Source organism: Patiria miniata, unplaced genomic scaffold (genome assembly GCF_015706575.1).
Source record: "Patiria miniata isolate m_02_andy unplaced genomic scaffold, ASM1570657v1 HiC_scaffold_7, whole genome shotgun sequence".
NCBI classification, from domain to species: domain Eukaryota; kingdom Metazoa; phylum Echinodermata; class Asteroidea; order Valvatida; family Asterinidae; genus Patiria; species Patiria miniata.
In genome coordinates this window covers 15,727,631-15,754,243 of record NW_024037074.1, presented here as the reverse complement: position 1 = coordinate 15,754,243, position 26,613 = coordinate 15,727,631, and the positions used below count along the sequence as shown (strand labels likewise).

The 26,613-nt window shown below is 38.8% G+C and overlaps 1 protein-coding gene and 1 long non-coding RNA gene across 2 annotated transcripts; one reads left to right on the top strand and one right to left on the bottom strand.

The window, feature by feature from the left end:
• Positions 1 to 7,485: 7,485 nt before the first annotated feature.
• LOC119744342 lies at positions 7,486 to 13,467 on the bottom strand. Its single transcript, XM_038220215.1, has 3 exons — positions 13,407 to 13,467; positions 13,142 to 13,208; positions 7,486 to 12,650 (listed from the first exon to the last, which is right to left on the bottom strand). The coding sequence occupies exon 3, from the start codon at positions 12,601 to 12,603 to the stop codon at positions 8,200 to 8,202; it is 4,404 nt and encodes a 1,467-aa protein (XP_038076143.1). The 5' UTR covers positions 12,604 to 12,650; positions 13,142 to 13,208; positions 13,407 to 13,467; the 3' UTR covers positions 7,486 to 8,199.
• Positions 13,468 to 24,756: 11,289 nt separating this feature from the next.
• LOC119746548 lies at positions 24,757 to 25,865 on the top strand. The gene is made up of 3 exons (XR_005273766.1): positions 24,757 to 25,235; positions 25,446 to 25,576; positions 25,743 to 25,865. It is a non-coding gene; the product is annotated as an uncharacterized LOC119746548 (long non-coding RNA).
• The last annotated feature ends 748 nt before the right edge of the window (positions 25,866 to 26,613 follow it).

Below are 26,613 nucleotides of genomic sequence, written 5' to 3'. Positions count from 1 at the left end.
TACGCCACTGCCCAGTACGGAGCAACAGCCAGCGATATGACACTTTATCTTCAAGCAAATTTGAATCCTCGATGATGTTCCAACTTTATTGTGCGTCAAGTTTGCTTGAAGATAAATTCGTTATCGCGCTCGCGCTCGTGGAACACGGAAAATGTAGTGGGTCTGTGTCCCACATACCACTCGGCCTTCGGCCTCGTGGTATGTGGGACACAGACCCACTACATTTTCCGTGTTCCACGAGCGCTCGCAAGATAACTAATAATATATATGTAGCGTTAAGAATCGTCGGATTTGAACAGCGCCCCCATTGAAAGTATACGAGCGCCCCCCCCCCCCCCCAACCTAGTGATTTTCGGAGGCCAAGTGTCCGGAGAAAAGAAAAGCCTGTCTACATTTCAGATTTTTTTTGCTGATGAACAACACCCCCCCCCTACAAAAATTCCTTGATCCGCCCCTGCAAGCAGCACTATATTATGGGCGGGTTGATGAGAAGCACAGGCCGTGTCCTACACGGGCTTCCAGAGCTACGGCGACGTCTATATGCCCTCTCGCGGCGGCGGGCTCCAGGGGTTGATAGTAATAGGTCCCTATTTCATATAGACACGAAACTTGGCATGGGGCACGCAAAACCCCAAGGGCCCCCCCCCCCTAGAAAGTTGTGTTGCCCCTCCAGAGTGGGGCACCAATTGCCCAGCCAGCCACCCCTCCATTTAAATAAAGGATCTGCATACATATATCAAAATACTCTGAAATTATTTCTGGACAAAACGTTGATTCACTTTCTCAAAACTTTACAAAGAAAAAAAAAGATCGGACCACTTTAAACAAGCAGCAGATACAGAACCGTTATATTTTAAAGCAAGCGTTTAATAATCAGCAATGCAAGCCTTCTACTGCATCTAAGCCTTAATTCTACTGCATCTAAATAAATCACAAAACGTTGTCTAAATGCTTATAATAGATTGGAAATAATCAAATTGCATTGAACATTTTGATTAAGGCCCAATAAAATAACAGTTTGTTTATCATCCACTTCTGCATAGAACGACTGTTAAACGCCTCTTATGATATTAAGCAAAATGGTTGCACTTTATAAAACTGATGAAAGTTTAGCGGATTGGATGAGAAACAAACAGTATATTTTACATGGCCAGTGTCGTCTTACAGATTGGATATAGGCAACAAAAAGAGTATTATGTGCTTATCCAATGAAAGAGGAACAAAAGAATAAAAGTAAACAATTAATGAAAATTGTTTAGTAATAAAAGTCAAATTGATAAATGCTTCAGATAGCCCTCCATTTTCGTTGGTTTTGATGAATGATCAATTTCTCACAAATTAGGCACATTTCAATGGTCAGTGAATGGGGAAATCAATTATAACGGTCGCACTAATTGAAGGACCATGTTATGCTTTCCCCTTTAATTTCCAAACAGAAATCACAGCCAGAATTCAGTCTGAGATGTGATTCCTTATTATGTTTTGCCCTTCCTATTACACACATAAAGACATTAAATGCCAAAGACATTACATAATACAGTATATTATTAATCAAAATTGATACAATCAAACTAAAGGCCACAACATTTTGTAAATTTATAAGTATGCTTAATGTTTGAATATTCGACATGTTAATTCTACTTATACTGCCGGGTAACATTTGTTGTATACTTGGTGAGTCAAAAGAAAGTGACCCGGATTATTGATTGTTTTCCTTCAAAATCAATTAAATTTGACACACCAAACAAAGTAAATTTTAAACGAGCATGTTCTTCCCCCATTGAGAAAAAATGAATTTCTGAAATTGATCCATGCTTTTAGAAGTTATGCGTATTTTACTCAAAGAATCCATTTGGAATGCCATTTTAGATTATTGAGAAGATTGAGAACCAGCGATTTATACAGGCATTCAAGTACACATGGGTTCTTTTTGTATGATTTTTGTCAAGACTGAAACATAATTCTTACTGTTAGACTTTGTGTTTTGAAAGTGAGAAAATATTTTTCTGAAATAATGATGGTGATTTGTGTCTGTTTTCCCGTCAAAATTTTTTGTTCGTTCATGAAGGCAGGAAAATGCCCTTGTTTCATTGTATTTGAAAGGTAAATGATCACTGGTGGACAGCTGAATTTTGTGATGTTTGCATTAAAATGGACATAACTTGTGAACATAGCAAATTACGTGAGATTGTCATAAAGTCAGTAAAATGAACTTTGTCCCATATTAGATTTATATGAAATGGAGCGTCCCACATAATTTTTGTAAAAAACTTTTTTTTTCTCATTAAAGGTCACTTTCTTTTTGTCTCACCCATAGGCTTACATGCTTTAACCATAAGGGTATAATTTAACTATAACGCTAACAAATGTAACAATATTCTTAACATTCGTGTTATAATGTGAAGTCTAAAAAGCGCATTAAATCAAACTACAGCAAGTAAATGTTTTGATTTAGAAATACTTTCTAATAAGTGACATAGAATTTCACCCAGCAATTGGAAATAACATACGAAATATACGATAACAAGATCAAGTGCTCGTCAGACTACTTTCTGTTGAAATATTATGTTCTCTGCATGGTTGATTTATTTAATTAGACAAATATTTGCCCGTACATTTTTGTATTTCTTTGTCGAAAACCAAAGGCACTCGATTGAATATTTTAATAGTGTCCTATGAAATGTGGACTCTATGCAATCTAATCGCGACCAGTCACGTTTCAATTATTGTGACTTAGGTGTGGGCAATGCAAACAAAGAGTCCGTCTTTCATAGAGTCCAAATTTCACACTTCATTTGTACAACGGTATACTATTATAAATCACCAGACTTATTGTGATAACTATTCCAAGAGCAATGACGTCTGGGTATAAAACCATGCAAACCACTCATACGCATAATATTAAAAAGCTATAGTAATTCGAATTGGCAGATTACTTTCTTATTCTAAAGCAAGCAGCCTGCATTTATTTAACTACTGTAAAGCGACGACGTATCCTATTGCATCTAAACAGTCAAATCTTGTCATGATAAATTCTAGCCTCAATTTATCATTCGAAATGTGCATTTTGAATACAATGAAATATTTTGCTTTATCGTCCTTTTGTGCACATTGGATAAAGCCGTAAGTTTTAAGAAATTGTAAAAGGTCATTTTTGGTTTCATTGAGGCCTGGTGTTACAGGGCATAGAACTGCATGAAATAAAAGATATGGCGAAATTGTTTTGTGCATCTACTTTTTCGTTATTGGAAAGTTCTGGATAACATTTTTCTCATAAGCCTTAATGCTTATACCGTCTGGTTTTCCAAACCAAAACACTTTTCTTTGCATCTTCTTCAACATTTTCGTTTTTGGAGTGTTCTGCCCTCTGGCTAAAGTAATCATTCATCCGAAATAAGGATAAAAAATATACACTTCTAGAGAAACATAGGGCCTACTATGCTAGATTTAGAAACAATATTTTGTTTGCATGTACGGCTACTCCACCTTTTTCGTAATTGGTAAAACGGAATGAAATGAGGATAAAATAAACACTTCTCCACTAAACATATTTTTTTCTCATGTATTATGCTAGATTTCGAAATCAGAAATATGTTGCATCTACTCCCAAAATCACAAACGTCTGAGTATACAAATTAATAGTAGGCAATATTATGAAGCTATTATAATTTTAATTGGCGTAAACAGTTACACAGCAATTGACTACAGTTTCTACTATCTTACTCCGAATATATGTCTTTCACCATGATGTTACCAATTTGAGGATTTTCATTTTATACGATCCTCACAATTTAAAACACTCGACATCAATTATTGAAACCAAAAAACATAAACCAAAAAAAGCAATATTAAAAATGTAATTTTATCGTTACAATCAAACTAAATACAATCAAAACGAAACCATTAAAGATTTAACTTTATGCAAACATGCTAAATATTTGAATATTCGACATACTAATTCTACATATAGGCCTACTATACTACGGGGTTACATTGATTGTATACGTCCGAGCGTTCACATTTTTTTTTCATCTACTCTGATTTTTTTGTTATTCTGTTCTGCCTTAAGCAATCATTCCTAAAAAAGAATAACATAAACACTTCCCAATTTACAATATTTTTCTCATGAATTATGCTATGTATCGTCTATAGATGATTTCCAAACCACGATTTAGGTAACAGAAACTTGGTATTAAATCACAGCCTGAGTATTTGCTTTTCATAAATTTAAATCAACTTAAACTAAATATTGGGTTATAACAAAAACATTAACAAGTGTAAATGTATGCAAGTACGTATATGACTGTTCTACTGCAGGGTTACATGGACAACATACCTTCCAATAAACGTTTGTATAATGGTCACGTAACTACCATAATGTAACCAACTAATATAACAATATTCTCGTATACTTGTGATGATATGACAGCAATGAATGACTATACGTCTGGGTATACAAATTAATAGTTGGCATAATATCAAACTATTATAATTATAATTGGCGGGAATAAATTGACATAGCATTTGACTGCAATTTCAATACTATCCTACTCCAAATATTATGTTTCACCATGATATTCCCGATTTTACGATTACCATATTATACGTTCCTCACATATAACACTTCACATCCATTTTTTTTAAAGTAGCACCACTTCTAAATGTACATGTAATTATTCTTACTAGCTACACAGATTTAGTATGTGGAATCAAAATGATCTATTCGTTTACAACAAGAGAAGCTGGTTCCTGTCAATATCGGTCTTCGCTGGGAATCGAAATCATGCAATCAATGTAAGGCTAACAGCCTTTTTTGCAATCCAAATTGCAAATTTCCCATATTAGTACCACTCGATTTTCGGATAACATTCTTCTTACAATCATGCACTTCTGAGTATCGACTATGCAAATAACAAACAATGAACATACATAATGATTACATACCTGCATGTCTAGGGTTAACACTTAATCACCTAAATATTGTATTTTAATGTTCATGTATATCCAACTACTTTTCTATTTTAATCCTATTTATATCGGCACACGATAAACTACAAATATCATCACAATGAAAACATGATTTCACTTTAAATATACCAACGTTTGTTATCGTTGGAATCAGATGACCATGATGGGGAAAATACATAACACTTCTGATAAGTCATGCCGTGATTATAATCAATTCATTAATTGATACACCAATGCATCAGGAGCTGTTCTACATGTTGCGTGCGTCTAAGTAAATGTATATTACGACAAAACCTGTACATGTGCATCTACTCCCAAAATCACAAACGTCTGAGTATACAAATTAATAGTAGGCAATATTATGAAGCTATTATAATTTTAATTGGCGTAAACAGTTACACAGCAATTGACTACAGTTTCTACTATCTTACTCCGAATATATGTCTTTCACCATGATGTTACCAATTTGAGGATTTTCATTTTATACGATCCTCACAATTTAAAACACTCGACATCAATTATTGAAACCAAAAAACATAAACCAAAAAAAGCAATATTAAAAATGTAATTTTATCGTTACAATCAAACTAAATACAATCAAAACGAAACCATTAAAGATTTAACTGTATGCAAACATGCTAAATATTTGAATATTCTACATACTAATTCTACATATAGGCCTACTATACTACGGGGTTACATTGATTGTATACGTCCGAGCGTTCACATTTTTTTTTCATCTACTCTGAGTTTTTTTGTTATTCTGTTCTGCCTTAAGCAATCATTCCTAAAAAAAGAATAACATAAACACTTCCCAATTAACAATATTTTTCTCATGAATTATGCTATGTATCGTCTATAGATGATTTCCAAACCACGATTTAGATAACAGAAACTTGGTATTAAATCACAGCCTGAGTATTTGCTTTTCATAAATTTAAATCAACTTAAACTAAATATTGGGTTATAACAAAAACATTAACAAGTGTAAATGTATGCAAGTACTAATATGACTGTTCTACTGCAGGGTTACATGGACAACATACCTTCCAATAAACATTTGTATAATGGTCACGTAACTACCATAATGTAACCAACTAATATAACAATATTCTCGTATACTTGTGATGATATTTTCATCAGCAGCAATGAATGACTATATGTCTGGGTATACAAATTAATAGTTGGCATAATATAAAAAAAAACTATTTCAATTCTAATTGGCGGGAATAAATTGACATAGCATTTGACTGCAATTTCAATACTATCCTACTCCAAATATTATGTTTCACCATGATATTCCCGATTTCACGATTACCATATTATACGTTCCGCACATATAACACTTCACATCCATTTTTTTTTTTAAAGTAGCACCACTTCTAAATGTACATGTAATTATTCTTACTAGCTACACAGATTTAGTATGTGGAATCAAAATGATCTATTCGTTTACAACAAGAGAAGCTGGTTCCTGTCAATATCGGTCTTCGCTGGGAATCGAAATCATGCAATCAATGTAAGGCTAATGGCCTCTGTTTTAATCCAAGTTGCAAATCTCCCATATTAGTACCACTCGATTTTCGGATAACATTCTTCTAACAATCATGCATTTCTGAGTATCGACTGTGCAAATAATAAACAATGAGCATACATAATGATTACATACCTGCATGTCTAGGGTTAACACTTAATCACCTAAATATTGTATTTTAATGTTCATGTATATCCAACTATTTTTCTATTTTAATCCTAGTAATATCGGCAGACGAAAACTACAAATATCATCACAATGAAAACATGATTTCACTTTAAATATACCAACGTTTGTTATCGTTTGAATGAGATGACCATGATGGGGAAAATACATAACACTTCTGATAAGTCATGCCGTGATTATAATCAATTCATTGATTGATACACTAATGCATCAGGAGCTGTCCTACATGTTGCGTGCGTCTAAGTAAATGTATATTACGAAAAAACCTGTACTCACTTTGAACGGCTTGTCTACCTTGACAGGGTTACCTGATAATGGCGACTTGAGAAATGCAGAAAAAAATGTATATTTTCAAGAGCTTATTCTAAAGATTCAAGAGCAAGTTTAGAACACGATAATATGCAAGATGCGCTGTGACATCACAAATTACGTCAAACTTTTGGCTGGCCAAAAGAACAGGTGGAGGGTCTGCTATGTTTTTCTTGGGGGGGGGGGATTGAGAACTGACTGCGCGTTAACTGAGACGTCATGCACTATGACCATAGAAAGTTAAAGTCAGAAAAAAAAGACTCCGGTTTTGTAATAATGTGAATAATATCGATGTTTTCTAATCAAGTCTGTCATCTTAGGGGAAAATAGACAAAGCAAGCCTAGTATAGCTGGTCCCAGAGCGCACACAATTATATTACGTTGATTCAGAAGTCAAGGTAAGTCAATTCTCCATGCGCGCGAGTGGCGAAACTCCGTGAAAGTGCATTTTTCATTTACACGTTACCACTGCGGCAAACTTTTTATGTGTCATGAAAGACTATGTACATAGACGCGTGATTAGGCAGACCTCGTATAATGCTCCCAGGCGAGTCTAAGCCACAAGTGACCAGTTATTGAAGAACGTGTTGAAAACGGACAAAATTATTTAAACAGTCACAAGGGATGGATCAAATGATCGCATCACTTTTAGTCAAGAGCATTTTTCTAATATTTCGATCGTATACGGGCGGCATTTTTTTCACCTTAGTGACGGACCAAGTAACCTTGATTCACTGCATACTGCAGCAAAGAATAGAGTGCATGTCAGAGGGCCAAGCATGCAAGTTAGCGCAAAGAGGCACTTGTAGGTGCTGCAGTGATATTCATTTAATTTGACAGTTTTGTAACTCTGGGTAAAATCGTGCAAGTCAGTTGTGATCCGGGAAATTAATGAGAATATGACAATAAGGGGAAACTCTCTAGTTTTGCCAAAATGGAATAGCAATATAATGAAAAAGTATCTCACATTTGTTTTCTCCGAATGTTTGCCAACTACCGATGATCCATTACGTGGGATGGGCAGCAATTCAGGATATTGAGCTTGCTTGATGAGATCAAAATACATCGTACATAGAAGCAAAAGTTGGGTAATTTAAAGTAGCAATGTCACGGATGAAAACTCAAAAGAATTTGGCCTGTGTAAACTTTAAAACAGCATGTTCGTTGTAAGCTTGTGTTTTTTTTAGAGGTTAGAAGATTGCTCATTGTGACATCAATGATGCCCAAAACCTTGCAAACACGTTTGGTTTCTTGTCTTTTCCGGCAGGCTGGAACATTCTCTTGTAATCCTGGAAGGGGTCGTAATGTTCATCTTTGACCTTGTCCAAGATTTCCGCCTCTTTCCTTACTCCCTGCAATACATTTACTCTGGTTTGCCAACCTGGCACGTGACTGCGTTTCTCACTTTCAATCAGGACGTCCACATACTCTGGAGTGCTCAGTGGGTTTGGTTTCAGTGCAATTTCCTCTAGACGCATGATACTTTGACGCGTGTCAGACACTAATTTGTAGACACAAGCGCGGACCGCTTTTACTTCTTCAACCTGCTTTCTAATCACCTGTTCTACTGTCATCTTCTTTCCTGATGCATCTTTGTACCTTGCTTCTATTTCTCCATAGGTCCTCTGTTCCTTCTCGGTATAGAACTCAAACCTGTAAGGCTGATTGAAATGCACATTCCATGCACATTTTCCCGGACAAACGGTACATTCACCATCTTTCATTGCCTTACATTTATCCTTCTTCGTGTCGTCAGCAATGTAACATGGGTAGTGGCAGGTGAAGTGACACTTGCTGCAGTTGGTTATGAATTCACCTCCAGTTATCTCAACCATCTTGGACTTTGGAACTTCAAGTTCGAATGTGAAGTCTTTGTTTGCTTCGATCTCTGTCTCATGTTGCTGAAGAAGCTGATGTTCCCTCTGTAGCTCCTCCAGCTTGCAAATTCCAAGATTAATCTGAGGTTGCAGACCCTGTACCGTCACCTCCAAATGCTTTCTTTCTTCAAGTACTTCTTTCGTAAGGACAAGACTTCGAGCTTCCAGAGCATGGGTTTCATTAAGGAAGTCTGCCATGTTCTCCTGACCCATCTTCCAGAACAAGTCCGTCATATCACCCTTTTCTTCCTTGCTTGCCTTCTTTTTGGAACGATTGTGATTCTTGTCATGCCCCGAAAACAGTGCAGAGTTGTTGAACTTGAATGCGCTACCAGTGTAGGGTATTTCTGCCGCTTTGACTGCAGCCAAAACAGGCGGTTCGCTCTGGTCTGCGAACGTCACCAGAAGGCGAATGTTGTCCGATATATCCTTCCCAAAAACAGACAAAATGGAATCGAACACGTACTTCTGAGTCGGTGTCAACCGAGCCTGGGACGCCTGAACGACGAACCCGATAGCGTCAATGTGATCGATACCGTGGGACTCGGAATCCAAGAAGAACTCACGGATCTTGTCCATGATCGCCTTGTCTCGTTCGACGCCGCGCGTGTCCCCAAAGCCGGGAGTGTCGATTATAGTCAGAGTGTAGGGCAGGCTGAGATAATTGTCGCGATAGATAGTGTAAGATGTGAGGACCTGAGTCTGGCTGTGAGCTTGAGAAGACCCTCTCGCCTCGTTCACATCGACCATCTTGAAGCGGAAGTCATCTTTCCGGTCAACGTCCAAGATGTGGTTGGCCATCGCGTTGATGAGGGTACTCTTGCCCGAGCCAGTTACACCAACCACCATGATCACTTTGTGTTCGACACTCTGCATTTTCGGTGGCTCACCGAAGCTAAAACTTCGGCCATGGGGTCTGCAGCATACTTCTTCAAGTGGGAATCTTAAGATGCACGGTTTTCCGTTCTTTTTATATCCGGGTTGCAACATCTTGGCAATGACTCTTATTTCATGCTTCAGAAGCTTTTTGGTGGTGAATGAGACAACTTTGCTACTTTCGCCCAACTCGTCATCACCACAGACGGCAGTCACCCAGATTGTGAACTTGGTTTCTGGTGTTGCGTCGCTGATGGTAGAAGTGCAGGAGTCGTCGTTGGTCTTGATTTCCATCTTTTCAGCAGAAGCAGTGCCATCAACAATCTGGTATTCAACCTGGTAGTGCTTTATGGCTTTTTGTCGGCTGATCACTGTAGGCTTTGACCAAGTAACTTCGATATCTGTCGCCGATATCTGTTCAACTGTCACGTCAGTCGGAGGGCCAGCCGGAAGCGTCGTAAATGGAACGCTGGGTTCACTCGGTGTCATGAAGTTATTCTTGCACACCAGTACTACACGAGATATGTACGTGGTGTCCGGCATTAGATCTGACAGCTTACATTCGTCATTCATACCATTGGGCAGCGGCTGTTTCCACGTCCATTCTGCTGACGGGCTCTGCTGTTCCTGAGCGAGTTCTATGAAATATTCCTTTAATTTCACGCCTTGACCTACTTTGGCAGGGCCGGTCCACTTCATGTCGACACTTGATGCGGTAACATTGCCCAGCTCCGGTTTGCCTGGCTGGCTGACAGGAAACGTAGCGCAGATATCGCTGTTTGCACTGGGAAGACTAGTCACGCCAGAATCGTAAATGGCAACCACCTGAAACACGTAGGATACGTTGGTTTCCAGGTTGTGTAAGGTGAACCTTCCCTCCGAAGATCCAGTCTCGAATTCTTGTTGCCAATTTGGCACTGCCCCATTTACAACCTTCCCATACTTGATGGCGTAACTTCTGATGGTGACTTTTTTCCCTGACTGAGCAGGATGTTCCCACTCAAGAGCAATGCTAGATGCTGAAGCAGGACGTGCATCTGGCTTCCCTGGCGGGCTGGCCGGTAGAGTCGTCACCCTGTCACTGCTCTCACTGTCTGGACTGACGCCTACAGAACAGACTGCTGTGATCTGGAATTCTAAGGCTTCATTGGGTTCCAGGTTTTTAAGTGTGAAACATGTATCTCCCTTTTCTGTGCGAACTTCATCCGAGATAGCTTGCTTCTTCCCACGAAACCTCTTGAATTTGACGAAGTACCTCTGCACACCGTCCTGGCCGTACTGTGGCGGAGACCATGATATATCGATAGTATTATGATCGATGACGTCACACTGAGGCTTTCCTGGATGGCTTGGTGGCTCGAAGTCTTCTTGGGCAAGTGTACCTTGCTCGTACAATAAGACTGTGCCACCGACTCTAGCCTCTTCTCCGGTTGATGAGCCAACAGAAAACCCAGTCACGATGAACTTGGTGCATTTTGACTCAAGGTTACTGCGAAAGAAGTCGGCGAACAGTCTCGCCTTGGTTCTCAAAAAACTCATCACAGAACCTTCGTCACACCATTGGTGAAAGCTATAGTTGCTTTCCTTTTTCGTGGTGAGGTACTGAGACAGGGATCTCAGATATCCTTCTTCTTTGCCTGCCAATCGAAAGGTAAGGCACACAACATTATCTATGCTTGGGTCCATCAGGATATCATCCAGGCTTTCTTGAGACTTGATTATCTCTACGTCAGGCAGATACTTAACGTACAAACAAACAGCACTCAACTCTTTGCGCTTGCTTTTAAGCCAGGCATCAAGTTCGGCCAATTTGAAGGGCGACACTGTTGCTGCGTTCTGCAGCATTTCCTTCAGGACGCTTTCCCCATCGCTACCTCCTTGGATTGAGGGCAACACGCGCGCAAACTCTCTTTGAAAGTGCATCTTATACTCGCTGAGCATTTGCTTAAAAAACGCGAACTTCTCGGCAAACTGTGGAAAATTTTTGCACAGTGGATCAGCCGCCATTTCGCTGGCTCGCGCAGAACAACGCTCTAAACCCTCCAGAAATTCTTGGGCCTGTGAAAGAAGACCATCGCTCACAGCCTTGCATACCCTGGCTGCTCTTGAATCGATCTTGTGCAAGGGGTACAAAAAGAACTTTACCGGAACTGCATTTTCTTTGATCATAACAGGTATCTCTGTCAGTAACTTGGAAGCAGCTTTGTAATCAAAGTGGCAACCCTCTACATCTAAATCACAGCGAACCTTACACTCTACACCACTTGCTGCATTAGGATCAAACGTGGATGATTCCCCCTCAGCTGGAACGGAACTGAAACCACCCACCAAGGGAATGAGTGATTTCAGACAGTTGTCTTTTGTTTCTTCCCCACAAGTTTTGTCGAAGATAAAGAAAGTGTTGGACCCATACAAAATCCCCCCCACTACGTGAGTGGCCTTCCCTTCTGTGATCACCTCTGAATTCTGAATTTTACAACTACCCAGTTGATTGAGTGGCAGTTCTTCGATCACGCTCGTGGCTTTAGAGTGCACAGAAAGGCGACACGTGCCTTCTGGCGGCGGCTGATCAGTCAGAAACTTAGCCGAGCCTGCCGGTTGCACTGAATCAGCCAGAATGCTTGCTTTCAGAGACTCGTCTACCTCGAGAGCTTTGGATTTGTCGTTGAATGTATGGGACCTCACGAGGGTCACTTTGTGACTTTTCTTTTCACTGACCTTCTTATTTTCTGATATGGTCTCTTGGGCCCAAAGGGTGGTACCAGGCGAGATGATTTGATGACTGCGGCAATCATACAGGGTACCGAGGCACATCCGTCGGCCGACGGCTGGGAGCTCCAACGTACCCTCCATCGGGAGGATGAGTTCTAACCTTGCCACTCGACCAGTGATGTCTGTAGCTAAAAGATATTAAAACATGGAACACTTACCGATAAATCATCTTCCATTGCATTTTTTTTAAATGTTTTTTTAACGCTTGTGTCCTTTCAAACATCTGTGTTTCACAAAAAAAGTCGAACAATTAATCCTAGTTATCAACCTTAAATCATAGTCAACCTTATTTTAGGAGGATATATACAACCGATAAGATTAAGCTGAATGGCTTAAGACTTCTTGTTTTGGAGATAAGATTGATATTTTGGGGAAAAGAATAATTTTAAAGTTTTGTGAAATGGACGGATGTTGCTGATGGAAGTGCACCCAATTATAAGATGTGTGATAAGTGAACACTGCGCCGAGTAATTAATGAAGCCTGCATGCTGTTTTTTTTTTTTTTTTTTTTTTTAATTTCTAGGCCTTCACTTAGGCCTATGGAGGTTTAGTTTTGCAATAACGAGAAAAAAAATTTGCAATGGTACAGAAAATAGCTTTCATTATGTTGACTTTTTACCTGATTTTTCTGCCAAGTCCAGTGAATTGTGCAGTTGTACGTAATGATTGATACGTCACAATCAAATCTGGGGAAACAAATTGTAAAAAAAACCTATTTTGTTAAGCAAGTACAACCAAGGCATTGTTTGGCAATATATTCAATTTGCAGCCTTGTATTTCAAAAATCAGAATAAGATTTGTTCAAAATTTAAAACGATTAAGTTTATTTGTATTTGCTTCAATGCGTTTACGATAATTTTGTATTTTATTATATTCTTACCCACCGAAACAAGCTTTATCCGATCATATAATCCACGTCAACCAAAGCCTAGAAGATTCAAACCAATCTGTCTGGGGAAAAAAATAAAAATGGCGTACCTGGGTATCATTGTTGGGGTCATTATTGGATAGGTTTATGCAATCAAACACATAATTAAAATCAAATTCAGGGTATTCCCTATCACTTTGTTAAACGAACCGCAAACGAATTTCACACCAATATTCTTTGCAATATAAAACATGCCTATGAACTGAAATGTGAATAATCTGACACCATTTTGGAGGTTTTTTTCTAACAAGTTTATTTCCGCATCACTATTTACCCTATTTTTTTTTCAATTCGGCATTCACTAAAAAGTTTATTGACTTCCTGTCAGAATTCCAAATCGCAGCTCCTCATAAAGTTCGAAAACGAAATCTGATCTATTTCTGGCAGGGCGTCATGCATTCAACTATATAAGAAAAACATTGTTCTGCTCATTTAATTTTTCTGCAAACATTTGGAAAAACCCCACCTTAAGGCCTGAAACAGTATGGCAATACAACTTCGATACAAGATTGAAACGAAGGTGAAAAGGGTGCACTTGCAATGAAGAAGTCATATTGAACATTCATTTTGTTGTACAACAATCGAAACATTACCAGGCTTCAGCAAAAAAATACCACAATTTCATTTTGTGACGTCTTTTCACTGATGGAATGCATAATTTGACAACAGTTAGAAAGACTAATATAGTTATGGACAAGGAATAGAACTTAGAACTATATTAAATATAAAAAATATATGCTTCCGTTTTTTATCTGTCTTTTTTTTTACTGGCTTTGCTTTGATTTTTAACATTTTTGGAAGTGAAGAATACTGATAACACTTGGCTGCACGCTTTATTTGTAACGAACTATTTACATGTGTTAGCCTTAATGATTGCCACACATAATGCATTTTCATTGGCGTTCCACAGAAAGCAATACACTGGGTCGATTGCAGTCTGTCAACGGTATGTGCATACAAAGCCAAGTTCGCAAATAGACTGCAGGGGTTTCCCCAAGTGAGAAATTCTCTGACGTCATTCAGGACAACATCTTTTCGAACGTGCAGTTGGGTAAAGAGCCTTAAATATAAAAACAGCTCCATTTCCGTTTACTTGAAAATCACAAAAGATAAAGCCAATATTCATATGCTTAGAAGCTTGGTGTGGGTAAAATCGTGAACTAAAAAGGCATTAATGGGGGGAGATGCAATTGGGAAACATGCTAAGCAGAACATACCGAGAAAAAAAATACGGAAAAAGCCAAATTTACTGGGTACCAGCCACATGATGTTTTACACCGTGACATTCCAAGGACTGTAACCAGCGGAAGGGATGGGCGCGTCCGTGCTAAGCATATATGAAAATTAATGTTAAGCAGTTTGCCGAAAAGGTCTTTTGTTTACTGATACTGATAGGCTATTCTATTTTGAAACAATTTCTGGAGGTTTTCCCCGTCTTTTCCATCCTAGCGACAAATCATTATGGTCAATAAAAGTGAAACCAGGTTTTGGAGGAAGAAAGGAAATTACACGCGGGTTTGCTCTAGGCAAGCTAGTTACAGCGAATTATTTCGAGATGATGGATTTTCCCCATTTTTTTTGCGAAATAAGAATCATCATGCACAAACACCCACACAGTTACATTTAAATGAGAAAAGTTAAGCACGATTTGATAAAAATAAATAAGTAAAGGCCAAACTGCCCAGTCATGCCGGTGGTTCGGTCGGGTGCGGGCCACCCAGCAAAACTAGCTGCTAAAACTTACAAGTTTTAATTCCCCTTGAAATTCTGGATAGTTGGACTATGATAGGTAAGATTGAGTTGTACTTACGATTTCCAATTCTAAGCGGAGAAGTTTAAAAGTATCCTTGGAAGCCTACATCAGACAGCGCACCATCTGAACTACAATGGTGAATCTCTGTGAGTGGGACTGTAAAAAATGTATTCCTATGGCCATGCTACCACGCTCGCGCGGCGTCGGGCCGGCCGGCCGCCAGGATGTTAATTATTCATCACCTGACATTCGGGTGTGTCGCCTATGGAAAGCCACTTGTTACCGTAAACTTCACGAGCAAAAACTCACGTTTTAGGGCCACATTTTTAATAGGCATGTATTCATAATAATCAGTGAGTTAATATTTTGTACCGTGGCTGTCCTTAGCCGACCCCTATGCACCCCGCCGATTAATTATATTATTATGCACGCATGCGCATACTCTTGTCACGGTATATTGTACATGTATTATTTTATTAGTTCATAGGATAGGATCTATTGCAAAATTTCTGAAAGTTTGGAAATCCCCAAGATGAGAAATCATTTCATCATACATGACGTCAACAGTTGTCAGTTGTGTTTTGCTCAGTTCCAGACCAACTGGAATGTTTTGACAAGATGACAATAGACCTTTCTACACTTGGTTGGCAAACTGCATTTTTGCCAACCACGGGTTGCAAAACTGTGGAAGGTTCAACACTACAAAAATAAAAACATGCCTTTTTTACTTTGTATTGAGGGCGTTTGGGGGAAATTTTTCGGTAAAACATGTTGCCAACCACGGCTTCAATATATGCGCTTGCGGCAGCCCATATAAAATGGCGCCAATGTTTACAAACAAAAGAAAGGTCTATAATGCGCTTTTTCGCAAACACCAAAATGTTCAAGAGCCATAGTTGCAATGTTGTGTAGCGCCCTTGCATAATTATTGATGTTTTACTTTCTCTCACTATATCTAGGTCATTTCGTAGCAATGGGGGCGTGGCCATTTTATGTAAATAAGACGTCTGCATACATTCCAACAAAACGACATTCCCATTTGCCAGAGTAGTCGCGCCCGACCCATTGAACCAGTTCGGATCCATTTTTTTGGTGGGGGCCAACTAAAATGTTGATCCCCAAAAAGTATACGGTCCCAAAAATTACAGCGCGGGGTTCGGGGCCTGCTTAAAGGCCCCAGAACAAAACTTATTGATTCTAGATGCTCTGTGGTGCGATCTAAGGCAATTTTCTGGCGTTGTATGCCTTTATTGCGACGTACATAAAATATTGGGTTCGTATATTTGTTTTTATTGGGGGGAGGGGGGGGGGCGCCATGGCGCAAATGTTTAAAACCGTCGGGCGAGCCATTGAACCATTTCTCGACCGCTGATTGGTTTCTTCGGAAAGCCTGGGGAGAAAATATTAAAAAGGCGACGTCGCAAGAAAGGCAGGCACATGCGTTCACCACAATCTTTTCCTCAAAAACAATTGGTTAAAGTTGTCAGAAATTGCCTTAGATCGCCGAAATTGTTTTGACCCACTTTTGGGGGGACCAACAATTTCATTTTTTCGGCCCCCAAAAAATTGTGTTATGGATCTGCCCTTCCTTTCGTCAGGGAGTCTCAACGCTAGGACTCAGGCCTGCCTACCCCCGCTATTCAAGGGTTTGTTTGAAGTGACTGAAGCGTGTTCAATATATATATATATGCTTTATATTTTTTAGCTAGGATCACCGATTTTACAGAATTCTGCAAGAAATCTGCTAAAACTGTCCTTCTGCTAGATTTTCTGCTACATTCGGGTCTTATTGCAAACAGTCTGTCAAATCTAGCCGAAAATCATCTAAATCATTACCCTGCAAGGTAACAATTTACAATTTACATTTTTTTCCCCCAGACTTCTTTGTCCAATCAAATTAGTTAGATTAACAAGTGACGTCACCCTTTATTCTTCTGACCAATGAAAGACCACGAGAGCCACGTGTGCTACGTCACGGATACTTCCTCAAAATGCCCTTTCGTCGTTAAAAAAATAAAATAGGGAATTTTTTTTCTGAAATTGATGCTACTCCATCTGGAAATGACTATTCCTTCAAATTTGTTTTTCTTTTTCTTCAATTGATAATTTCCATTCATAGCTGAGAAAATTACTATGCGGAGAAATACACACTGAGTACTTTGGTCCAAGGCAGCGCAAAGACCCCAGTACGGAGCAACAGCCAGCGATATGACTCTTTATCATTACGCCATGGACAATAATATCGAGAACGGGGTCAACGGACACTGGGAGACAGCACGCAATGGCTTCACGCTATGTTTTGGTCAGTCACCAAAATTTGCCTCAAATTTCACAGGCAAAACTTGAGACTTAAGCCTCCGAGTCTGCCGTTCAGCTTCAAGCCCCCAACGTGGACATTTGTACATCTTACCCAGGAGTCTTCATGGGCGCAAAAAAAACTAAATTTTAATGCTTGGAGTCTTGCAATTCGACCAGAAAACCGGCCTCATGAACGGGGTCACGGCAACATTTCGACGCAGACACGTTGCGGCTTCGTCGACTACCATACTGAAAAACTGACTTGAACTTTGCTGTCATGGCTGTAGGCCTACTTGTCATAACTTTTATTTTACTGAACTGAACTGGACTTCGCAACTGCATTCCTTTGAATGCTCATTTTGTGCTGAACTGAACATGGAATTTATGTGAACTCATAATTTTGTCGAAGGATCTGAATGATGTTAATGGAAAATACTGAAGTCAAGCTTTTGGAGTTCGTCGGGGTAAGTCCAACTTTAAATAAGGAACTATCGAGATGAGTGAAAATGTATCTTCTCCTCCGGTCACACAGACCCAATAGAGGAAAAAGCGTCTGAATATTCTGCATTTTGAGCAATATGGCACCTAATATTTATGCCTGCATTTCAATCTCACTTCGAAGTAGGCAAATGTAGCCAGAAAAAAAATCCCCTCTTTGGTCCTTCAAATTGTTAAATCGCATTTAATGAAAACAGTTTTAATGTTATGTACAATAAGCATAATGTATTGCATTTAGTACATGAGCTTGTGTTTGCATTGTTGAATATTGTGGGAAATTGTGCAATTCTTCTCTTTATGTATAGTATCTCAATTTACTAGAATATGCACCATACTTGTGTTTGTTGCCAACAAAAATGGCGTCCATTTCGAGTATCCTATACTTAGAGCTTGTCTTTTGCATTGCTGAATATTGTACGTTGAAATGCCATTCCTGTAGGCGAAAACCCTTTTTCTTTAGAGTAATTTGCATGTGAATGCCTGCCAATTTTTGTTTGTCAATCAACATGTACATGGCTTTTGGTGCATTGCGCATTTCACGCAATGCTTCAAAGGCGAAATCGAATGCCAGTCGTACGTGCACGCACGTGAGCTGCTCGTGGCCTCCGCATTGTGGGCGTGGTAATAGATTCCGATGATTCTTATTGGTTGAAAAGTTGAAAGGCCGCGCGCGCGGTATGCGGCCAGGTGCACCGTCTTTGCTAAACTTTCAAAGACATTCCGGCGAGGGGCTTTTAGGGGTTTACTCCAGAGTTGGAGTAAGCGTGTTTAGAATTTCGTTAAGAATGGAAGGTTCCTTGGAATTTGGTATGCCTTTTTGTTATAATTGTATTAAAATAACTGATTTAAAACTTACCAGAACAAAAAGTTTCTAGCTTTTATTTAATTATCTAAAGATACGAATGAAAAACCTGAACACCATGAATTCGAGGAGTTAACGCCGGAGCCAACGGATTTTATCATAAACCTGAATTTATATGCACACCATTTTAGAGTATTATAGGGCGGCATTCCAATGGGCCAAAATCATTTTTATGGACAATGTATCCACGGATCTTTATATAAATTTCAAAAAAATATGAACTTTACACCATTAGCTTCAGGGTAACTTGTATATTATAAATGCTATGATAAGGTCAAGAGGACTGCAGAAGAACAAGTACTGAGAGAGGAATTATTTTCATTATGATTGTATAAATTTAGATTTTAAAGATAGCCGACGGAATAATTTGAAGTTGACAAGAATTGGAGAAGACCTGCTGTTGAGATCGAGACCAGCGAAATTCGACGTTTGGAAGAATGCAAATAAGGCAAAGTTATGATTGTATTAAATAACGATTACGATTCAGGTTAAGGCGTAGGATTAAGGCAGGGTGGGTGGGGGTGTAGGCACATGGCGCGCGTAGGCAGCCGAGCACACCAGCAGCAGCGTAAGGGAGCTTGACCTGGCACAACCACGGTGTAAAAATTAACTTATAAAAATATTGTAACAAAAACAATTACAACGTTACAAAAATTACCTTTCGGGGAACAGTAACAATCATCGGGAAATCGTAGCTTGATCCTTAAAACATTCATTAACAGTAGTCAAATCACTTAAAAATCTGTATCAAGATAGTGCATTCTAATGGGGAAAAAATCTAATCAACATCAGGAAAATTCTTTTGAATATCAATTTTGGTTTTTGAAATAAGTAGACACACGTTACTGAGCTCTAAGGTTACATGGGTTGACGAGCAACCATCAATTATAAAATAGCAGGACATCTTTGTGGTAGTTTTCGTGATGCTATTTATATTTGTAGGTGTGATATCGTCTTCCCGAGAAAGTGTTCAAGGGTTGAAGATATCTTGTAGGTGAGATGCCGTCTTCCCGGAAAAAATATTTCCCGGGTTGATGATATCTTGTTAATAAGACATCGTCTTCCCGAGATAATGTGTCATCACGGGTTGGTGATATCTTGTTTGTAGGGTGAGATGTTGTCTTCTCGAGAAAACAATTCTCTGGTCGATGATATCTTGTAGGTGAAATATCCTCTTCCCAAGAAAGAAAACATTTCTTGGGTTGAAGATATCGTGTTGGACAGATGTCATCTTTTCGAGAAAAAGTATATCTCGAGTAGATGATGTCTTGCAGGTTAGATATCGTCTTTCCGAGATAATATTTCATCGCGGATTGGTGATATCTTTTAGGTGAGATATCGTCTTCTCGAGGAAAAATACTATTTCTCGGGTTGACTATATCTTTTGAGTGAGATGTTATCTGCTCGAGATAGTAATTTTTCTTGGGTCGATGATATCTTGTAGGATATCGTCATCCAGAGACGATTATTCACTGGTTGACGATATATTGTTATTTATATTTCCCGATACCAAATCAGTTTATTATTTCATTAAAAACGGATGATAGATGTCTACCTTTCGTGATAAAAAAACAACAATAGATTTAACAACCCATGGCTACTATACGGAGCTCTTAAAAATATAATTATTATGAAAAATAAGTGTCTTTTACTGAATAAAAATCGTAAAAACAGCTTTCCTAATAACACATTAACTGGAAAATAATTTGAAGATTTGTATCAGAAATTTTAAAATTCAAAGGCCAGAAAAACTCAAAGGTTTTCCTTTTTAAAGAAAAAGATTAAGGCAAAGCTATGTAATCAAATAAAAATATGAATATAAAAGTGTACAAAGAGCAGGTGGTAATAAAATAATAACATAATAAACAATCATAATCATAATAATAATAATATATAAAGTTTAGGGAGCTAAAGCGTACTGCAAACAGCGAAAAAAATAGCAGCTTGCAAGACAATAGGAACTTTGGGAATTTGGGAGAAAACGAAAGTTATTATTAATTTCAACCAACGTTATCCTGACAATACTTTGTGCATCAATTGGCAATAATAACACCAGTTGAAGGATAAAAAAGTTAAGTTTTAACGTTTTGGATTTTATGTGAATAATACAAACTGAAGAATCAGCGATGAAGATGGACCCTCGAAGATGTTATCATATCAACAGAAATCAATATCAAATCAATGGCATTGCCTTGAGCTTTGCCGCATCACAGCCAAATTAAATTTGCTGATTATATTTGTATAAAGACAAAGGAATTACCTTGAAGAACTAATGGTGTAAAGATGTTCATATTCCTTTAAAACGTTTCCGAAATAATCCCGTAAACTGTTGTTTTGGGTAATGTCCATTGGAATGGCGTTAAAATATAAGATTGAGAAAGACGAAGGACGACACCCTTGATGGGTGCTACTAATGAGAAGAACGACACCCTTGATGGGTGCTACTATAACCCCACCCTTGATGGGTGCTGCTATTGAGAAATACAACATGCTAATATTGAGAAGGACGACACCCTTGATGGGTACAACGATTGAGAGGAACGACACCCTTGATGGGTGCTACTACACCCTTGATGGGTGCTACTATTCAGCCTAGAATAATCTCACCCTTGATGGGTGCTACTATTGTACTGATTAACACTCACCCTTGATGTGTGCAAAACGACACCCTTGATGGGTGATATTATTGAGAAAGACCTCGCCCTTGATGGGTGCTACAATTGAGAAGAACGACACCCTTGATGGGTGCTGCTATCAGAAACACCACACCCTTGATGGGTGCTACATCGCCACCAAATTAATTAAACAGAATTATTAATGTATAAAGTTGTAAAACTATTGCTTAACTATTGATAAACGCGACACCCTTGATGGGTGCTACTATTGAGAAGAACGACACCCTTGATGGGTGCTACTATTGAGAAGAACGACACCCTTGATGGGTGCTACTAATGAGAACAACGACACCCTTGATGGGTGCTACTATTGAGAAGAACGACACCCTTGATGGGTGCTACATCGCCAACGAATTAATTCAATATATAGAGTTACTCCGTGTATAAAGTTGTAAGAGATTAGTTTTGTAAAGAAGACAAAGATAAAGTTAAAGATAATACATGTGATTATATTTTTTCCAAGGAACCTCTCCGCATTCTTAAAAGGACACAACCGCACCAAGCACAGATGGGAAAGAAAAGAAAATCCCGCCGCTTGGATGTGCAAACTAAATTGGAGAATTTGTTTCTAAATGACAGCGTTTTGGGTGCCAGTATGGTAAGATTCCGAACATAATTATGCATTCGAAATTATAGCACTAGCGCGATTGAAAATGACTTTCAAAAAGATACCGGTTACATGATTTGTATAAAGGCAACATCATCAAGGGTAAAAATAAATCAATGAGGAGAAACTGTATGAGCGGAACCGTGAAATTGAAAAAAAAAATGATTGTCAACAATTTTGTTCGATAAGACGATGATATCACCTGCGGGTATAAACAGCAAATGTATAACGATTACGAGTTCGTGTTGGGTTCGAGTGCAAACAAAGTTAGTGTCAATCATTAAATTTTGTCAGTCATTTTGTCTGATTTGTATATGGATAATTATGAAGGTGCATATCGACCTGCAGGTATGGATTAAAACAACAAATGTATCGTTCGTTCATGATTACGAGTTCGTAATGAGTTCCAGTGCTAACAAAGTTCAATCATTGTCAATTATTAGTCCGATCTGTGTATAGAAATTAAGAAAAAAATACGATGGACCTGCGGATAGGGATTAAAACAACAAATTGATCGTTCGTTCACGATTACGAGTTCGTGTTGAGTTCGATTGCGAGCAAAGTTAGTGTCAATCATTTAAGCATGTGTCCGATTTGTGTGTAGGAAGAAAATAAGACAATTAATGGACCTGCGGTATGCATTAATACAACAAACGTATTGTTCATTAAAAACGAGTACGAGTTCGTGTTGAGTTCGAGTGCGAGCAAAGTTAGTGGCAATCGTTTTATCCGATTTATGTACAGGGAGAAAAAAAAAACGGTGTATATATCGATTAAAACAACAAATTTATCGTTCGTTAACGAGAACGAGTTCGTGCTGAGTTCGAGTGCGAACAAAGTTCGTGCTTGAGCTCAAGTTCGAACAAAGTGACACGAGTTCGACTTTGAGCCGGAAAAATGACGAGAGCGAGTTCGTGTTTGGGGTCGAGTACGAAATTGTTCTGCTTCTCTTCCAATTTGCAACATCTGCAAATTTTTGTTTAATCTTGCATAATGATGTCTTCTGTTTGACATATTTTTAAAACAATGATTGTGAAATGTATAGGGTCATGGTTGCACTGACTAGTTTTTCCTGTTTTTAATAATTCCTGTTTGCTCAAACATTTGTCCGATGTGGGTATAGGAAGAAAAAAGACGGTGTATATATCGACCTGCAGGTATGGATTAAAACAACAAATTTATCGTTCGTTAACGAGAACGGGTTCGTGCTGAGTTCGAGTGCGAACAAAGTTCGTGCTTGAGCTCAAGTTCGAACAAAGTGACACGAGTTCGATTTTGAGCCGAAAAAATGACGAGAGCGAGTTTGTGTTTGGGGTCGAGTACAAAATCGTTCTGCCTCTCTTCCAATTTGCAACATCTGAACATTTTTGTTTAATCTTGCATAATAATGTCTTCTGTTTTTTTTAAAACAATGATTGTGAGATGTATAGGGTCATGGTTGCACTGAATAGTTTTTCCTGTTTTTAATAATTCCTGTTAGATATTTAGGGCCATGTGTACGAATCAAACTTTTTGAAATTTCAGTCGCGTCTATCACGCATTTTCTCGTCGTTTTACATTGATACTCATTGTGAAAAAAACCTAGGGCCATGTGTACAAAACTTTCATCGCCATTTTGCAGAGATTTCTGCCAAACCCAATTTTTCTTGCGTTATCTTCTGTACCGATTAGGACTCCAGGGCCATGTGAACATGTCTTGCTTTGTTTTTTTTTTGCTTTTTGTAAAAAAAAAATATTTGTGGTGTAGTGTAGAGATCTTCTATTCCTCCGTTCTGTATAAATTTCTCTTAAAGCCAACTGAGTATTTTCTTGAAAAGTGCTTGTGTATTGATCCCGTCTTGAGTTCGAATCATTGTGTGAAAGAAAATGCAGGGCCATGTGTTAAGTTTAAGCTATTTTGAAGCTTAAAAAGCTCAAATGTTGGATTTAAGTTTTCTTGTATACTCTGTGTATTCCTCGTCCGTTGTATCTTCATTGTGGTTCATGGACTGAGATACTCTTAGGGCCATGTTTGCAATCTACTTTATTTGTCTGTGTGGCAAAACGTTTGTTCCACTACAACGCCACGCCCAACCATCTTAACTAAAACTTGCAGACTGATATATCTTTTTAAAATGCTTTACATGTATAGGGCCATGTGCAGATTTTACAGATCCTTGAAACATGTAACGGTCGTGAAACGTAATCAGAAAGATGGTTCTAACGATTCCACGATTAATTTGCGACATGAAATTGTCTCTGATCCTTGTCGAAATGGGTCTTATTGACATAGATTATTGTTTGTGATTTGTTCTTCTATAATATCCGATTCGCACAAATCGGTAATTGCCATTTGGCTTATATAGGGCCATTGTGTCATTTTGTTTAATGTAAATCAGGTGTAATGACACCTGTAACGTCAGATACACCTTTTAATCGCTAAGGTGTATAGCCTGAATTTACAGGGTAAGACATTTTACATGAATTGATTTTTAAAACCACAACACCAGTGGAAGTTTAAATTGATAAGTCCGATCACTGCTGGTCGGCAACGTGGAACTTGTTTCCCTTTGAACCGCGTTGCGCGTCAGTGGATGCGCGTTGCTTTACGCAAACTGGAATATCATCTTCGCAACCAGAAGGCCAAATTATTTATTTAAAATAAACTAAGCTTTTTTTTTCAACGGTTGAATCCATTACAGTGGTCAGGTAAGGGCCACTTATTGGATTTTCTTCACCGTCTGTATGTTAGATAGGCTATTTTTCATTCAGTTAGGCCTAGATATCTAGCGCGCGAATATACAAGTTCCTTTTTTCTATGATTGTATCTTTATAGTGGTCAGGTAAGGACCATTAATATACTTTGTCCTTCTCTTTATTCCACAACACCGGTCACAAATTGAATCAGGAAACCACTGTATATTGTAGTAACAAACCTAGCTCCGCTAGGAAGACTTCTTTTCTTTTCAGCAACTTGCAATAGATTAGGAGGACCGGCAAGCCAGAGTGCTCATGTCAGGAGCTGATGACGCGGAGGAACCGGAGGCAGGGAGGAGGAACACTGGGTGGCTGGATGACCCTGCTTATCGGGCGACCCATTCCTGCTTTCCCAGGTAAAAAGTTAATGTTATTTTCCTTTCGAAAAATGTCGAAATTTTGAAAAAAGGATGTTTTAAGTTGTTCTGCTTGTTACATTTTTTTAACAAATACGATAAATCTAGAGAAAAATAAATGCAATGTGAAATAATAATCCTTAACAACTTCACGAATCCACAAATAAAAAAATAAGCAACACGACATGTTCCTTCTATCTTCTGGCACAGATGACGGTCTGCAAGATGAGATGTCATTCTGGACGAATCATTTTTGAATCCCAAGGAACCGGAAGCAGGGAGGAGGACCAACGGAAGGACTGATGACCTGCTTGCAGAGCAAGTCTTCACCAATTCTTGAGGTAATTTAGCAAAAGGGATTTAGATGTATTTTTCATTTATTCATTTTCATTTTTTGTCTTAGTCTTCGCGAAGTGGCATATCAAAATTTGTATGACATATCTTCTCAATCCGATAGTTGGTTGTGCTTAAAAAATGTAATAAAGTGTATTTCTTTTATCTTTGCAGATTTCTCTTGCTTCATGTGAGCAGCAGAGACGATGAAGTGTGATTTTCTAAGTAAATATAGCCCATTGCGCTCATAACGTGAATAGAATCTCCCTCAGGAACTCCATCACACTTACCACAGCACTACAACGCAAAGGATACAAGCCCAGCCAAGTCAAGACACAAGACCCTGCAGACCCACCCCGGCCAAAGGGTCGCCTATACCCAAAGCCAACTAGTTAGGGCCCCTAGTTCCATACCCCCCCCCCCCCCATACTTAGGTAGCACTAAATTCACATCACATCCAGCGCATCCTCCAGAAGCATGCAATTCAACAGTGTCAACTCGCCCGCCGCATCAGAGAAGCCATCGAAATCTTCAAACGCAACATGCACGCCGTTCCCCAAGACATCGTTTTCACCATCAGAGTCTGGCGCCCCATCCTCGCCTCCCAGTCCAATGGGGTCTTCTATACCCTAGGACAACTTGCATCTCCTGACGACGGGCAGAGAATACCTTCCGAAACGTTGAGTACCCTCCGGTTCTTTTCAGAACCACACATACTCACAAAAGAGATTTTGCCATTACTGCAACACTTATTTTATTATTACCACCCATGATGCTGTATTATACATCATACGTTCCTTTACAGATAGCTCATTAGCATAATACTGTAAACTGCCAAAACAATTAGACATCAGTGAAACATTTCCCCATGGAGCACATAAGTGATGCTAGTAAACAGGGAATAAACTGCTTTAAAATGCCACATCTGCGTGAATTCACCAAAGAAAAAGTGTTGCAGCTTTGCACAACTAAGACATTTATAGGGCGCCAACTTCAGACTAATCACAGCGGGTTGGATCGTTTATTATATGTTTAGCACTGCTCA